The 18151-nt window shown below is 39.1% G+C and overlaps 1 protein-coding gene across 1 annotated transcript; it reads right to left on the bottom strand.

The window, feature by feature from the left end:
* Positions 1–8350: 8350 nt before the first annotated feature.
* RB195_002872 (uncharacterized protein) lies at positions 8351–10889 on the bottom strand (the record flags this gene model as incomplete). Its single annotated transcript, XM_013442418.2, has 5 exons — positions 8351–8449; positions 8876–9079; positions 10192–10384; positions 10444–10610; positions 10809–10889. The coding sequence occupies 5 exons, from the start codon at positions 10887–10889 to the stop codon at positions 8351–8353; spliced, it is 744 nt and encodes a 247-aa protein (XP_013297872.2).
* Between the last annotated feature and the right edge of the window lie 7262 nt (positions 10890–18151).

The following is an 18151-nucleotide window of genomic DNA, read 5'->3' as shown; positions in this document are numbered from 1 at the left end:
ACAGTTCTTCTCTATATTCAAAAAAAGGAATATCGTTGAGCAAAAGAAAAAACGTCACGAAACCAAATATTTAGAATTGGAAATCGTTTACTCGATTAAATTGATCGTATGAAAACTAAGTGCGAACAAATTAAATTAACCAGATCAGTTTAATTTCTAAGAAATAAATAAAAGTAGATAATCATAAGTGCTATAAAGTTTGGAAACGGACATGAGAATTCGTTTATAATTCTTAATTCCACCGAGATTTATCAACGGCTATCTTTTCCTAGTATAGGTATCCCATATTTTTTGAAAATATTTTCTTTTTCGATTATTTGTGGCAGCTTTTACCACTTACAACAAGTAGAAAACAACTAAATAACTTAAGTGTCGAGTTTAAAAATAACAGAGAAAAATGATTTACCGATTTTCAATTTGTGTATACCAAGATCGAAAAACAAAGAATCAAAAAATGAAAAGATGAAGAAATAAAACTAAATAATGGAGAAGGAACAAAATGAATAAGAAAAACGGAAAGGAAAGGACAGTTAATATTGTCACTGAAGATGCCAAGCTCTACCGAGTGCTCTAACAGACAAATCCTCGAAATCTCCGTGGTAACTAGCTTCTGTTCCGCTTTTATGCGACAATTCGAGTTTTCTTTGCGGATGCAGAACCGAGGAATAAATCAATAGTGGTACCCTTGCGAAAGAAGGTGCGATTGCCGGCGGCAAACGCAGCAAAGGATGTTTAACGTCAGCATTCACCCCAATTAATTAAGAACTACAATTGCGTTGCGTCAATTGTGGTAGGATTAATCGTGAAAAGATTTGATGAATTTTCCAAGTCCAAAAAAAATTCCCGGGAAATCATGGAAGATCATCACATTACCATTGTCTTCAGCTGAACGTATCGCTTTGGGAGCCCATTTCTAGTGATCTCTGCTCACGCAGGTTCAATCTGAAGGGGATTTGTTAGTCTCAATTTAAAAAAGGACAATAAAAAAGAAAGAAAAGTTTTAAGAGGCTAGTAATTTAATAATTTTGGTTTTATTTTCTAGAATGTAGTCGCTGAGTTGATCACCATAAAGCAGTGCTCAGTGTGAATTCCACTAGAATTTTGCAAAAAATTAGGGCTGATAACATAAAACACTGACTAAAAAAATTTGTAGTTGTACATTCAAAAAGGTAATTTTGCGTAGTTTGGAACCAAATCATTAATATTGAGGCAGATCGTTCCTACACATTCTTGCGATCATTCTTCGTTGGCTTCCGTGGAAAATACTACTAATCTAAGCTCTTCTGCACCACTTTTTTGCCATTTCACGCTTACATTCTCCTTAAAGCAGAAGAGAAGACGAAACCTGAAGGCAAAATTTGTTATGTTTGGAAGATGTTACGAATATGAACTTGATCACGTTCAATTCCCCCTAATCATCCTTAAAAGGACCTAGAAAGAAGCATCATTATTTGGACTCACGTTAGAACGCCCCAGCTTTGCTCACGCACCGCCTCCATGAGCGAGCGATCGGAAATCAACGGAGGCCTACTCAGCAGCAAAGACCCAGCGGCAGACATTCAAAGGTCGAAAACTTTTATAATACGCTTCTTTGGAAACAGACACTACTTTTCAGTAAAGGTTTCTTCGCGAGAATTTATTCATTTATTTCTTTTTTCCATAATTTACGTAGTCATAGCTACAAGGCTACTGTTTGCTTTCTTGTTATATCCAACCACACGGATGTTTCTTCGCAGGAAATGTCATCCAACGCAAAATAACAAATTAAACTCCAAAAAAACTGATAAGAAAAAGAATCGTGAAAAACAAATCCAGAAAGAGAAGATAACTTAAAGTTGATCATCATTTTTAAAAACCCGGAACTGTTTATTTCAGCTGCTCTATCAAAGATAAAGAAAACCAGAAGTGTACAGTGCGAGTTCGGTGGCAGACATTAAAAGGCTGTGGAAAACGCATGCTGTCACTTCAATATCGTCTACTCGTGAGATGGCAGCGAAATCAAAGATCACATAAGATTCGTTACACTGCTGGTTGAATTCCATTATTGCTTTGTGATTGCTTGCCTTTTCACTAAGTATAATAGTTCTAGGATGATCTAAACCTATTTAAAACAAACAAACAAACAAACAAACAAACACAGATACAGTACATGCTACTTGGAAACTTGTGCACGCACATGTCATTCCAGGAATGGTATTTGGATGGCGGATTAGGATGTCACATGATGGATGATAGTAACGGAATTATTCAGCGCAAAAAAATGCCGATAATGCTTCCACTTCGGTCGATTGCAGACAGAGCTGTGGCCAGCTATAACTTCATTATCATTTCTGACATTTTCATGTTGTTCGTCACCAGGTTCGGTTTACGTGGTTTACAACCGGTTACTACGGTATTGTTGCATTTGGCCCAGATCGGTAGCGGTACTTGTGTCATTCACTACAATAATAATACTTGAAATAGTTTTTGGGACAATTCTAGCAGGAGTCCCGTAATTCACTCATATTTAATGCGGCAGCTGTTGTACAGCTCCGGAGCATTAGTCTGGAAGCGAGACTGCCTTCAATGAAATTTTTAAAAACCAAATTTTGTCGAAGAATTTTATTATGAAGTCTTGTGGACTGCTGCAAAAAAATCGTGTGGAAATGAAGAATTAAACGTTAAAGTAGCTAGCATGCGCACTTTGCGAAAATTTAACGAAAAACGAACGAAAAAAAATTATTATGATTTAAGAGACAGCGCTCAAAAATCGTTTAGCTCATAGAACCTTTTCAGCAATTCTGTAATCTTCGGAGTTTGAATTTTTATTTCTCTATTCCAATTTTCCACTCCATTTAATTACTTCTTTTTCAAAATTCAAAGCCCCTATAAAAGGTCTATGGTTTGACCAAGGGTTGATCTTAGTAAGTGTTGTCGTTGTTGTTTAACTCTTGTTTGAAGAGCCGATCAAGTGCGGATGTGTCATGCTGCAATAAATGAGATGCGAAATTTTGGGAAAATGAAGAAGAGTGAGTGAAAAATGATCTCTATTCCATCCACACTCCAATTCAACGAAATTACATAGGCCACTAGTGAACGTAGATGTTTTTATTAACAGGTTCTTATGGTTCCACGATGTTCGATAAATCCACTTTTTTCGTTTCGCATCAAAACCAAGAATATCCAGTTTTCGTGTACAATTTGAGACTGATGGCTGACAAAAGAAAAGAAATCTTAGAATATTCTGAGTGTACTAGGAGAAAATATTCAAAGCGACTCCGGTACATTCCAGAAATATAAGTGATTTTGTTATCGCGAAAAACGCCTTCACAACTTTAACATTAACTCATCGTAAAAAAATCATTTTGTGGACTAAGTGATGGGATCCGCACCTTTGGAATTTTTTCTAACTGGCGATCCAGTAATTCCAGTTGCCTTTCGCTACGCTTGAAACATCATAATCTTCACTCATGTTTTGATTGATTCTTTTCTTTAAATTCTCGATTCTGAGGATTTTCATCAGATTTCTGCTCTTTAGTCCAGTAGTCAAATATTCTCGCCTGTTGTAGTTTGAGTAATAGGCACAGAAAATGTTTGCTTATTAATTAATTAATTTATTTATTGACATATACCAATAGTGCACCAGAAAAAAAAAGGATAAAAAATGGAACACACTTTGTCTGAGTTAAAGAATCTTACGAACAAAAAAAAACTACAAACTTTACTAAAACCGGAACCCAATTTATTGTCAGAGAAAACTGGCGCTGCCTTTTTTTGTGGCGGAAAAAAGTCCAACATGTCGTTCTCCTACTCCAGAAGGTGAAGGATCCTCTTATGACATCTACTCTCCCATACAGAGCGCATTCCAGTTATCGAAATATCAGGGTTCGGACAGCCGAATTAGCCCAAGGCATAAGGAGCACGTTTGAACTGCAGGCGAATATCACAACTGTGTTTCGATGTTTCCGTAGTAAAATTAGTTGCCAGGTCATAAAAGTTTATTTTTAGTTTTTTTTTGAATAATAATCTTGCCTACGAGTGGTCCATAAACAAAGATACGAAATTTCTTTATTTTACTAGACAATTACAACTCAACTAGCAGGTTCAAATCTACATATTTAGGTATCTCCAGCTTGGCCTGACTGCTATGCATAACGGGAACACTTCTATCCATTTGCTGAAGTGGTTCACCTAGCGAAAGAAAAATGAGAACAGGATGTTCGCGACCTTAAGGATCTCGTCGCTAGCATGTAGCAGCATATTAGGTTTTAATGTTTTTGTCATCGGTGGTATCTTTAGAATCGTCGCATCCGTCCTTAGCTCACGTATTCAAGAAAGGAAGGGAGACGGGGGAGGGTGCGTGTAAAGAGGGTCCCGGCGGAATTTCCAGCATGCCCCAATCATGCGTCGTCAGAGCAATTAGCGATGGTGCGTGTCCTAAAGAGATTCACTTTCGTTGGCACCTAAATAACTGACTCTGCTCATCTACCGCTAATCATACGCTGCATCGACGGCTAGGATATAATTTACTATATACTAAATTGTCTTTGAGAATCAGACACATTCACTGCAATTCTGTGACGTGAGGTGATCTCAATTTTGTAATCGTACCAGAAGCAGGAGAAATCCTCACGTGAAATATGAGATAAGGATGTATCTGATAGCTTCAAATTACGTGCATAAAAATTTCCTTTGAAACGTAATATTCCAGCTCTCAAAAGTAGCGGTAATGAGAATTATCGTTATCCTGTAACTCCCAAGTTCTTTTTAGCCTAATTTATTCCTGAACTTCTGCATCTCTGACTTCTTGGAACTTACAGGAAGAAAAAGAGTTCAAATTTGGTAAGATTTCTAGACTTTCTGAAGGAAAGATATAAAGGCAAACTCATTCCCTTTCTTTATTAGAACACCATGCGAATCCCATGTACTTCTATCTAACACTATTATTCTTCGACTTATTCGGTAATTTCGACAGCTCACACCACTCTTCTTTGCATATTTCCTTGTAACTGCGCAGTTTTCTGCGTCTCTGTGGCTAGAAGAGCATCTAATACGGTTGTCTGCGTCTTCATGAACGACTGGAGCGTGACCTCGTCGAGGTACGTTCGCTTGTCCGCCGGCATATCCATTGGGCACGTTATGCCTCGGAGACATTCGCGGAGAATCCGCCGGGACCCTCTTTATCGTTCCCCGGGAGACGGGTCCCACAGCGTCGAATTTGTACGCTGGCATCGAAAAGGGGCAAAATGGGGTGAAGCAGGTCCCACGGCATGGAATTAGCCATGTTGTAAGACCCGCGTTAATTAACATTATCAATTTTACTGTGAGACCCATAGCCATGGTGCAGTAGTGCTGCGCAATTAACTCGTGTGCATGTCCGAAAAGGTGAATGAGATGGTGCAACCGTTTTATAGCCCTGGCCACTGCGCGCGTTGCTTTTCACATCTAGGACTCCTCCGTGGGCCTACTTGCTTGCACGTTTGCCTCAGGTTGGTAACATCTTTTCCTCATAAGGTGGAAAAACCGGAAAACCGAAAAAAAGGAAACCGGTTGCTTAAATAGTAGCCAACAATTTACATGATTTGATGTGGAACTTATCTTTATCAGAACGATGATGTCGTCGAGGTCATTTCATGTTAAGACGTCGTTCTGCGATAACTGTTTGGGAAAAACAGGAGAAAAACCAATACTTCGAGTAATACTTTCGAATTGTGTCTATATTGTACAAGTATAGGAAGAGTGTTTGAAGCTGAAGTTCAAAGAAAGCGTTGTTAGAAGAACACAACTCTAATTTCACCGAAAATGCCACTACTATTAATTTTCATTGATCAGTGAAGGCGAGCGAAACGAGCACCACAGAAAGTCTGAACTCTGGCTTTAGCTGGACGTTCAGACTGGTCAATGTTATAAGACACTGCATTTACGTAAGCTGTGTGATGCACAAATGTGAGATTATCTCACCAGGAATTCCCAGACGAAAGTACTTTGGGTTGTAAATTTTAGCTTCAGAGTTTCAACCCATTCTCACGACATTGGAGAACCACTCAGAAAATTTCCAGAGAGAAATTACTGGAAATTGTTCGAAATCAGCTTGTCTGATGTAGAAGCACATTCAACGATAAAATGTGATAAAATGCGTATTAAAGGTGAAAGTTTCAGGAAACGAGCGACTATTTTACTTACTTAGATACTTAGATGGCCCGTCTTCACTGGACGTGCGGGCCCCAGCATCTCTTCCACTTGGGCCAAAACCCCCCCCCTCCCGGTTCTGAACTGTGTCTTCTTTTTTTTTTTTCGTAGTACTTTTCTCCTCCCCCCTTCCTTTCATTCGTTATAATTTTTTTTTCTTTTTTTTGCTTCAAAAAAAAAAAAACTTTTCCCCCCAAAAAAAGAAGAAAAAAAAAAAACCACCAAAAAAAACCCCCCCCCCCTTTTCACAAAAAAATTTTTTTTTCCCTTCCAAAACACCTTTAAAAACCTCCGTTATAAAAATATTCTCTCCTCCCCCCCCCCTTTTTCTAGGGGGGGGGGGGGGGGGGGGGGGGAAAACTTTTCCTTATCTATTAAAACAATTTAAAAAATTGGTAAACTCCCCCCCCACCCCCCCCCCCAAATCCACCAACCACCCCCCCCAAAAATTCCTCCCTCCCTTCCCACTCTCAAAAACCTTTTAAAAACCCAAAAGTATAAAAAAAAGGGAGGGGGTTTTCCCCCAAACCCCCTTAAACCCCCCCACCCGGCCCGGTTGGGCCCAAAACACAAAACCCCTCCCAAAAAAAACCTTTTTTTTAGGCCCGGCCCCCCCCCCCCCCCCCAAAATTGCCGGGGGAAAATTTTTTGTAAAAAAATTTTTAAAAAAAATAAAAAAAAAAAAAAAATGTAATTTCCCAACGCCCCCCCCCCCCCCCTTTTTTTGGAAAAAAAAGGTTTTTTGGGGCTTCCCCTTTTTTCGGATTTTTTTTAGGGGGGAGGTTAATTTTTTTTTTTAAAAAAAAACAAAACGGGGGGCCCCCCCCCCCAAAAAAAAAACCTAATTAAAAAAAAAGCCCGGGGGGGTTCCCAGCGCCCCCCCCCCCTTTTAAAACCCCCCCTTCCAACAGAAAGGGGGGGGGGGGGGGGGGGGGGGGGGGGGGTGGGGTTGGGCAAAAGAAAGGATAAAAGGAAAAAATTAAATAATAAACCCCCCCTAAAAAAATCCCCCCCCAACAAAAAAAAACCCCCACCCCCCCCTCCCCCAAAAAAGTTTTTTGTGGAAAAATTTTTTCGCAAAAAACCCCCCCCCCCTCTTTTTTCCCCCCCTTCTTTTTCTTCCCCCCCCACCAACAACCAACCCCCCCCTAAAAATTTAAATAAAAATAAAAAAAATTAAAAAAAAAATTTTTTAAAAAAACACCCCCTAAACCCCCAAAAAAAAAAAAAAAAAAATATAAAAAAAATTTAAAAAAAAAAAAAAAAAAAAAAAAAAAAAAATCTAAAAAAACACTTTTAAAAAAAAATTAAAAAACTGAAGAAATTCACTGTTAATTTCTTTGACCTCCAATTACTAATTCTAAATACCATAATAAGATGTTAGAAAGGAATTTAGAGAAATTGATAAACCACCAGAACATAACTTATTATGGACTTTCATGAATAGATGTGATATTCAAACAACTTTGTCGTATTTCGTGTAGCTATCTCGAAACTAGGATCGAATCCGCCCTAGTGCTCACCAAGCCTTTCATCCCTCCGGTCGATAAATTGGTACCAGACTTGTTTGGGAGCATTAAACGCTGACTTGGCACATCGGCTAGCCACCGCCAGTCATTGTGTAGGCTAGTTACACGTTTGTAAAACTCAAATGATTCTGAATTGAAGTGAACGTGGGGGCGCATCCGAAGCGGAATGATTATTGCCAGACACACTATCCTTTATCTTTTGTCCCGAAACTAAGTAATAGTGAATGAAATGTGGCAGTGATCACAGTAGATATAACCCGCAAAGTACAGTGAGTTCATCAGATATCAAGATCAAATGAAAATCAGATATGAGGAACGGAATCGGGTGAACAATTTTGCAGACTGTTTACTATGAACCCTTTTTTGAATAGAGTCCGATATGTCTTCTGTCTCTCCAACCTGAATTTGAGTGCAGTGATCCTTCAGACATACTTGAAATTAAATTTGTTTGAAGTTAAAAGCTCTGATTCGCAGTTGTTTAAATGTTCTAGTTGTCTTAGATGAGCCTCAAACTAAGAAAATCAAATTTATTTCGTCCACTGATAAACATCTAAAGGGATGGTGAAGAGCAATTGTGGCATTAACGAATCAGAACAATCCTAGACTGTGATAACGGGAAGCCACAATATGAAGTAGAAACAAACCAATATTTGTTACATCAGCCGAAGCACTAGTGAAGAGGCATCTTTTGCTCCTTGGTAGCGTCCATTATCCTGTTCAACAGTGACGTGAGGCGACTTTTTCACTCCAGACTAAATCCTATTTTATGCTACCAGACAGGTGCGTATTCAAAGCGAAGTTGAACGACATTCGAAGAACCGAACAGACCTTTCTGACTGGTATTCTGAGAAATACCGTTCGTCGACGAGTGCTCTTTTTTCACTTTTCGAAACCTTCTCAGAACAATTCCTCTGTAGTCGCTAATAAAACATATTATAACGAGAGGATTAATAGCCGGACACCAAGCGAAAAGAAATGGTAAATAGTTTGAAAGCGACCCAGTACCAAAGGAGAATAGTGGAGCAATTATAGAAAAATAGAATGGAATGTGTATGAATATAAATGGGATGAGGAACTGAAAAGGATAAATGTGAGGCAATGGCTGGCAATGATTTATTTGTTTGCTAAAATGAAAGGTGAGGATTAAGATGGAAGGAAGAAGGCTATAATTATTTTACCTGTGCTATTAGTGTTTTGTGCAGTTGCATTTGTAATTTTCGAGTCTTTTTGCTGAAACTCTCTCGGGCTGCCTTCAAGATCCGTTTTGTGCAGTAGAGCATAATCGTCAATGCAGAAACCATTACGACAATCAAGTATATCGATGCTACCAACATAATTTTGCTTTGAGCATAATCAAAAGGATCTTCGAAACCCTCGTCATTCTAAAACAACTTAACTTACCTTAAAATGAGAAAGCTTCCTGATTATGTGTTTACCAGATTCTATGTTGGCTTGAAACTCGAAAAGATTAATTCTAACTGCCTCAAAAGCTGCCTTTGATATTTAACCATGCCTGCATGTTTGCAACGTTCCTCAAGCAACGCAGGTACCTTTTTCTGATTAAAACACTCTCTGTCTTTGATTTCCTTTGTTCAGTCGGAGGGGCGCATCACGCAGGAACATAGGAACCGGCGACAATATTTCGACTTCCGCTGTTGCGAACTATGAAAACCTTGTCTATTTTACCGTGATCGCTAGTGTTAAAACAAAAATACGACTGTTCTGCCAAGACAACCGATGCTGTCAATTCTTTCCTTGGAAGATCACTAAGACTGGTTTAATGAAAACGGATCACGATTTTGACGTGGTGCGGAAGCAACGGCGAAAATGTAGACGTCAGGCAGCAGCTTGTGTAACTCAGCGTGGTTCCGCTCATCTTTTCCTAATCGTTATAAAAGGAGGCAGTGCAATTGATTGCGACGATTTCAGTTGCAATGCACCACCCTTGGGTACCCTCCGCATACAAGGATGAGCGGTCGACGATGGGTCTCTTAAACTACTCTCCGAACTCTACAACTTCACTGTCGGTTCTGCGCCGCGTCAGAACCGTGTTACACCGCCTTTAAATCCATGTCTATCGTTCCGGCTTTTTTGGATTCACTATAATGTTCCTTTCGTATTTCTGTTTAGATCCAACAACGAAAATGATCTCAAGAGAAGGGGCCCTACTTGATTGTTCTGATTATTTTGCATCTGTCTGAGAACAAGACGGGCACCAAAGTTTAGAACCCAACAAGCACTTTTCTCACGCCTAAAGTGCAGCGTATAAGAGTTCAGTAAAAATCCAAAATTTTGCTAGTTAATTTCTACCAAAACTTCTATGTAAATATTCTCTAAAGCATTTATTGTTTAAAGAAGAAGAAATTTTTGCAACTAACAGAAAATACACCGTACAAGTACACCGTTATGCAAAGCTGGCAGATTCATCTGTCACTGGTCACGAATGGCTCTTGCAACTGCTCTTCACTCTCTAGTAACAGCGTTTGAAACCTACCTTTAACGTTGCAGCCAAGAAAGTTGCATCCCGTTGAATATCAAAGTTGATTGCAATCTCTCTGAAGTATGCAATTTCAGACTGTGACGGCCATGCTGCAAGACATATCAGTGCAGAAGTAGAAGTTGAAATAAATAAGGGAACAATTAGTAGATATCGCAGGGAGCGGTAATGTTCCGCTATAAATTTTGCCCTGTAACGAAATAACTGTGCTCCGTGAAATTCACAACTTGTAAAAGGATCACAACTCACTTGCAGATTTGAAGATATCGAAAAACGAAAAGACACGGTGGAGTAGCAATGGTTTGACACAGCAAGAAGACAAAGAAAATCAACGCCAACATTGCCCAAAACGTAGGAAGAAATACACCGCCTTCAACGATTAACAGCGAAGACATTTCTTCCATAGCAGCAAACGTCTGTAAACCCAATAATAACTACTGAGAACACACCGAACTCTGGTATCTGGAATGGATTACTTTGTAACTCCTAGAGATTAATGAATTAATCCAAAATTTTTTCCTAGAAGAACGACGTGGGAGACAACTGTTTAGACAAGTTAACCGCATATCCGATCAAAGCAGTCTCATGGAATAGATATTCAAAAAGTAACTCACTGGGGTTGCAACAATGCACACAACACTAAATAGAAGGTCCAGAACTGCAGAAACAATCATCATGTATTTGTACGGGCCCATAACTTCCACTGATTGATAACATATGACCAGAATTAAAAAGGAATTAAGACAAATTGATATACCACCAAAAACGTAGCTGTTTATTGTAGAAACATCTCCTACGATAACCATCTGGAAATAGGATTACTGTAGATCAAGGAATTGGAATGTGAAATGAAGTGTAGTGTGAACGTAAGGCTAGTTACATTACACAAAAGCAAATACAAGGTTACAAACAAGTTCATACTCCACCGTTTATATTTGCTTACTGAGTTTTCTTTCTCCTTTCAGACCTTCGGTCTATATTCCCCTTTATTTTAACGAAAAATGATTAACTCATAATGAATTCATTACACCTGTTTTAAATATCAAGCTATTTTTGGACAGAGCGCTCTGGATTTTTCTATATAGAGAAAAATAGGTTGAGTTTTTTTGAACTAGCTAGAATCTTCAACCCATTCCTTGCGAATGAACTGTTAAAGCCTGAGATATATGACAGTAGGCGGTGCGAGGTCCCGACTTGTTTGTAGTTGACCAATTGATGTTTCAGGAATACTGCAGGATCAACTTCACTGTGTGATTTCAATGCTTTGGAGAATAGTGATCAGTCTCCATTAAAGCCCTACATCATCTGCCTCGCATAAGCTCCATGAACCCGTCGATGAACGCAGCCGTCGATTTCTCCCAAACGTTCTTCACTAGTGAAAGATTTTATCCTTGTTATTAAACGGTTACTAATGGTAAATCGAAAAATTTTGTCCGATTTCGAAGTTGCCCGGGAATGTCAAGGAAGACATATAGTATAAAATATATGACAGTAGTACAGTATTAAGTGAACACAAAACACAATTCTGTGGATACCAGGAATAAAATTGCTCATTATGATAGAATCGATGCTTGCGCACATACTGCGGAAGATAGGCTCAGAGCTGCTGACCCTTCTGGAAAAACAAAATGTAGAGGTGTCTTCAAAATCCATAGAAAAACCCTTTCTTCATTTGTAGTTTGCGAGGGAACATGCTGACGTGAGAGTTGTCCAGTGGAAGTCGGTCAATTAGAACTCTTTCAGAATACAACGGTAAGGTATTGAGCCATATACCCCAGAAGTGGCACTCTGCACTTAGAATTGACGTTCTTTTCATGGACAAGAAAGACAAGAAAGGCAAAATGCGCTGCTGCAATGGAGTGATATAGTCTTAAACCCCACCTAAACTCAATTCGGTACTTCCGTGAACACGACGATAGTAAGTTGGAAAGCGTAGCTGCAATGAATCATTGCATAAATTTTTCCCACGTAAAGTGGGAAACATGCGCGCATTGATCATTGGCAAATTGATGGTGTCCATGCTATCATCGTTCGTTTGTGGATACTGATGGACATCCTAACACATTCTATTGTATTCTACACAGTACTGATTTGTGTCTTTGTCCACATTTGTTTTTCTAATAGACTTCCTTCTTCTTAAGTGTTGGTTGTCCAGGTTATTTCAAACTGTAGCTGTAATAAAAGTTCAATCTCAGGTCAATCCAAATCCCCATTCACCGAAGAATTAGAGCAAAAAGTATTGTAATAGTGCTTTTTTTCAAGTTACTGCTCACTTTAACCTTATAGAATAGTCAAGAAGTCTAATAGAGTTCGTAGGTATGTAACGCGACGAACCTTATGAAGAAATTTGTTTTAGTTCGATGTCTGATGTGTTCCCTTGGTGAAAATCTACAAGAGATGATTCTAGTAAAATTCAAAGCATTGTAAAAGTAGAAGAAGCGGAACAACCTTCCATTTATTAGACATTCACTTATCAGGTTGCCATTACCACTTAACGTAGTTTTCGGTATCTTTGCCGAGGTGCGTCTTCCCTTAACATAGCTCTGTCCAACCTCCCCAATCCACCGCTCTCACGAATCCTAACAGTTCGTCACCGTTCCACACCCTGTGTGGTGCCTCGCATAAACTGTCTAACGACACCGAGCGGCCTGATTAGCTTCAAGTCGACAATGTCCTGCACTCCAGCACAACGAAACGAAGTGTTGTTAGCAAAGATTCCATGCTCCTTCTAGGCATTTGGCCGATTTGTGTTGGGCTTTGTGTGTTGTAGGACAGGACTTTTTACAACATCTGGGTAACTTTCGCTATATGACAGTTCAAGTTGAATAGCTCGTGGGGTGAGCGTATATACAAATGCCTCAAATGATGGCATTTGGTATAAGTAGGGTCAAAACTTGTACACGGGGCCCCAGGCGTTTGCTAATTTGATAGGAACCTTATTAGCGCCACCATCAAATTGTTTCAAGTAAACACGCAAAATACGAAAAAGTATTTGTCGATAGAAAAGTTAAACTAGCATAGTCTAAAATTAAGAAAAGGAAAGGTCTTTTTCTGAGAGAGCTACTCTTACGTGTGATTACGCAGTCTGAACATCTTCCAAGAGTTGACTGGGATCGCCTTTGACAGCGGCAGAACAGAGGAAGGGGGTGAGGTTGTTAACCGGAGAAATGGCAGATGCGTCGCAGGCTAACCAGGTGAGCAAACTTAGCGACGACTGCAAAAATTTTGAAATTGTCTCCACTAAATTTCAGCATTTATACCGCCTTTCCAAGGAACTAAAGAAATGACCATGCGTACGTTGTGAACGTAATCACTGTGAATTCATATTGTACAAAAAAATCTGACTTGTGTCTTTAGTTCCAAAAAAAACTATATACTTGTGCATATACAAATCTGAGTGTTCCTGTGTGTGAAAAAAGTTGACTACATATATGCACCAGATGTTTCTAGAAGTTGAAAATGGAATTATTTTTTGGAAAAAAAAACAAGGAGACCTTCTGTGTAGATGAAAATAGGCTTGAAAGGTATTCAACTATTGTTTTTTTTTAAATAAAAACTCTCGTTTCATCAATTAAAGAGTGAGAAAAGACAAAAAAGAAATTTCATCGCAACTTGCGTGGCACGTGGTTTCGCGCCTAGAGGACGGAGTTATGTGGAACCTTTCGAAGTCTCTTTTTTGTGAGGTAGACGACGCGATTCCTGTAATTTTGATGCAGACAACGTTTAAATAATACTTCCTCCAAGCAGCGACTGATTAGACGTATTCGACATTGTCGACAGCAAAGACGTGTACAGGTAAACATATATACAGTGTACAAAAACAAAACGTTTCTTTTCACTCACTTCGAAATTGGCTTCCGATATTAAGCAAACCTCCGCAAAAACCTCCACAACAGTTCACTGCTTCATAGTTGCATGAGGGTGACTGGCATTCAAACTGCGATTTACAGCGCTTTTACGTGCTCTGACAATTTTCCATGTTCACGACGAGGAATTTATCATATTTGGCATTTCCAGACTTTCCCGAAATACGAAGGTTGGCATAGAGTGATGCAAACGAAGATTCCCGCCGTTTGGGGAAAGGATTTCGCAATGTGGTTCTCTGATCCACACAGTACGAGCTGTGGTGCTAAGTTCGCTATGATAAAGTTCCCTAGTTCGAAGAAAAAAGTCTTCTCGCCACTCTAGCATACGCTGTTTCAATGCTCCTACACAGTAGGTGCTGCCAACCTGAACACCGAATGGTGTGGGGACCGGTGAGAGTCGACAGAGTCTTAGGTTGCTCAGTATGTTTTTGAATTTGAATCCAGACCGTATCGAGGATTAGAGAGTTCGCGGTGATGTCGTCTACTCCTTATACTAATTTTCCTCAACTATCAGAAAGCCTTCGAAAGCGTAAAAACGGATGTTTACTGTCAGTACACGCCGATCAAGATGCTGACGCGATACAGCTCTTCCATTACCGCCTCGTCCTACCCAATGTAAAGAGGGTATGACAAGACGATACCATGGCGCCCAAGCTGTTCACGCTTGCATAACAGTGGATGACAAAATAACGACTTACGAAGCAAGGGGCATACGTGTTGATAGAAGATCCACTCAGACCCAAAGAGGTCTCTTTTCGAGGTCGACATAGCTCCCTTTACGAGAAATACCAGTGAAGCGAAGAGATGCTCGAAGAATTAAAGAGAGCAGGAACGAAAATAGGATTACTAGTATTATTATGATATTATTATATTATTAGGAACAGCAAGGACAAAGAGTGCGAACGAAGGAAAAGAACGTTTACTGCAAGGACGGAGGAACACAATACGAAGACTCTCAAACTTGCGTGAAACTCGCCATACGTGAACCCCAACGTTCTGTAGATATGGAATACGACCTGAAGAACGAAATAAAAACAGAAAGACGAGAGCAGCTTGCTCAGTATTGGCACTCGTTAGGGAAGTTAAGGACCTGGACACGGACCAAAAGCCCCGTGTCCACGTATTTGACTCAGTAGTTTTTCCAGCGCTTTGTTACGCGGACAGACACCGCTGGAATGTCTGCTGACAGAGCAATTCAGAAATAACCTCGGAGGCTTATCCGTCGCATACAATACCTAGTCAGTCTTTGCAGCTTTGATTAGAGAGAACTCGGTTTTTGCAAACCAGCAGAACATATATCGAATCAGCGAAAGTTTAGTTAAAAGGAAGATTCTAGATGATCCTAAGAGATCCCGAAGGTCCTTGACGTAGACCGGCTACAGGACGTGTTGATTTGTTTGCTGCACAGATTGACCAACTTAGAACTCATCTGAATACGGCTCAAAGGCTTCATCAAAATAACTCACGGACGTAACGATTGCGAGGAAACAAACGACCAGAAAAAATGTTGACACGCACGCTTAGGGCAGAGGGGTCATGTAATTGTCTAAGAAATATGCAGAAAAGTATGAACAAAGCAGCAACCTTTGAAATTTGAAACGCGGGGATTTTCAGGACGAGATATCAATCCAATCTAAAGCGTTTTTTCAATATCGTTTCAGAAATTTCTGCAAAAATAACATTTCGAGTTGTCACCAGGGTCAGCGTTCCGTTTTTAATGAATGAACAAGACCTTATAACCTTAACTCCCTAAGGTTAGTTACTACTGTACGGTTAAAGTTCGCAACTCCTTTATCGCGAGAAAACTTTAAACAAATCCCCAGCAAACTCAGGTGTGGTGAGACATACCTCTTATCTTCGCAGATTAATTCCCGATTGGCATTATAAATCTACACAGTTTCAAAAACGCAAGAAAACCGACAACAAGCAAAAAAGTGAAGTAGATGCCAGAAGTTTTTCCCTTGATATCTCACTTTTGTGTGCTTTTGTAGCTCTTAATGTTAATAATCCAATATTTCATAATGGCTTTCCAATCTATTGAAAATTCTATGGACGGGTACTTTTTTCTTCAAGGCCTAATTAGTGTCGACAAGTAGAAGAAAACAACAAGGAGGTGGGTGCTCCACTTAACTTTAAAAACACGTGCTTATATGGCACAATTAGGGCTGCAAGGTACAAATCCTATGGAAGTATGTCATGAAAAGAGTATACTATGACAACTGTTTCAAAGGAGAATAAGTTGTATATTCTTCTGAATTTCTACCCACGATTGTGGGTAGAAATTCAAAAGGTGGGTTGAAAAAACTGTTGGATTCACAATATGGAGGAATTTCTGATCATTTCAAGCTAAGAGGGATAGAGTTAATTGGAACGTTAATTTTAGTTTCGTTGCTATCAAAGTTCGTTTACAATTTCCTTTACTTCAAGAACCGTTACAACTAGTTTTGTTGTAACGGTTCCTGAAGTAAAGTGTAGTTGTAGTTTTGTTTTCAATAAAGTAATAAACTTGCATTTTATCCTTCCATCAATATCAAAGCGATAGTATTCTATTTTTTGGATCTATTATGATATGGGGGAAAGGAGTGGGTTAATCAAAAATACTGCAGAAGCATAACAGCTATTATAGAAGGTAATCACCAGGAGTTGTGTAACTCAACTTGTTGTAAAAAAACAACCTTACATCATGGCTGCAAAGTACGAAGTCTATGGAAGTGTTCTCAAAAGAGTATACAATGGTAACTGCTCCAAGGACGAATAAGTTCTGTACACTTTTGAATTTCCTTCTCCAATTGTCATAAAAAGAACACTTTTTCTCTAATCCTTCAGTTCCTTTACTAATTTTTATTAACTTTTCTGTGTTTTTTTCATGATGTTTCAAAGGCTTTGGTTTTTTTTTAGGATAGTAGTCTCGCTCTAGAAGAAATTCCCCTTAGAAAAGTAAAAAACAAGTAAATGTCATTTGTATAAGTTTGTTACTAGTAAACTGTGTTCTTCTTGATGTGTGCTATGTGTTCAATTCCTGCTATGAGAGGGAGAGCTTTATAAATCCAATTATAAGTCTCAATTGTCATGGTACAATACTCTGTATGAACATTGAAAAACCGACGGTGAGTGACGGTGCGGCACCGTCGGCCACCGTCGCTTGCTCATAACTGCTCACAAAATGTAAACTTCAGGACAGCTTATATATCGTTAGATTCCTCTCTTTGAGATCTATACAAAAACCGACATATTGTTGAGAAAGGAGCAAAATGAGGCCAAATATGCGCCAAAAAGCAATAATTGGGACCTAACATGGCCTAAGGCTATAGTTGAAAAAGTGTTCAGAGACTCGAACTTTCACATTTGGTCAGAACAGTAAGAAATTGTTGTAGGCAAGCACTTGAAATTGTTGATTTGTTATTTCTTAGTCATTTGTGCGTCATTTTTAGTCATTTTAATTGTTGTGTAAAATAGCGGTTTGTCCTTACTTTGAACGTTTGTTGCAAGAAGAGATGTTGTCAAAGCAGCCTATAAAATCGCGGTTGAGCACAACTGTTCCTGATTTTTGCGAGAGTTGTATTGTATTCAGACAGACGAACGCCGCTCGTACACTAGAGTATCGCACAGTTTGAAAATCCCACTTTTCGTCTTTTTCCTTTCATTTCATCTCTACTTTGCACCTCCGTTAATCATCAGAACAGAGGTCAAATCGAAAGAACCTAAGCAGAACGCTTAAAACAGATAATGTACATTAGTATGTGAGGTTTGTTTTCCTCTGAATAGATTTTATCGCTCTCTTATAACATCTTCTTTTCATAACATTCCATAGAAAGGAAGAGTATGAAGCTTACTATTAAATTTTATGCAACTATTTCAATACTATGCTCCTTGATTTACAAAAAATTGAGTTCGCCACAGCATTTCGAGTTGAATGATATCGTTTCCAAAGCTATTCGAGATTTTTTTTTATCTGACTTCGTGGCCCGGCTATTTTCGCAATTCAACCAAAGGTTTTCAAAGGCTTTGGTTTTTTTTAGGATAGTAGTATCGCTCTAGAAGAAATTCCCCTCAGAAAAGTAAAAAGCAAGTAAATGTCATTTTTATAAGTT

Source organism: Necator americanus, chromosome IV, assembly GCF_031761385.1.
Source record: "Necator americanus strain Aroian chromosome IV, whole genome shotgun sequence".
Taxonomy (NCBI): domain Eukaryota; kingdom Metazoa; phylum Nematoda; class Chromadorea; order Rhabditida; family Ancylostomatidae; genus Necator; species Necator americanus.
Note: the sequence above shows the minus strand (reverse complement) of the source record. Positions and strands in the feature narration are given on the sequence as shown.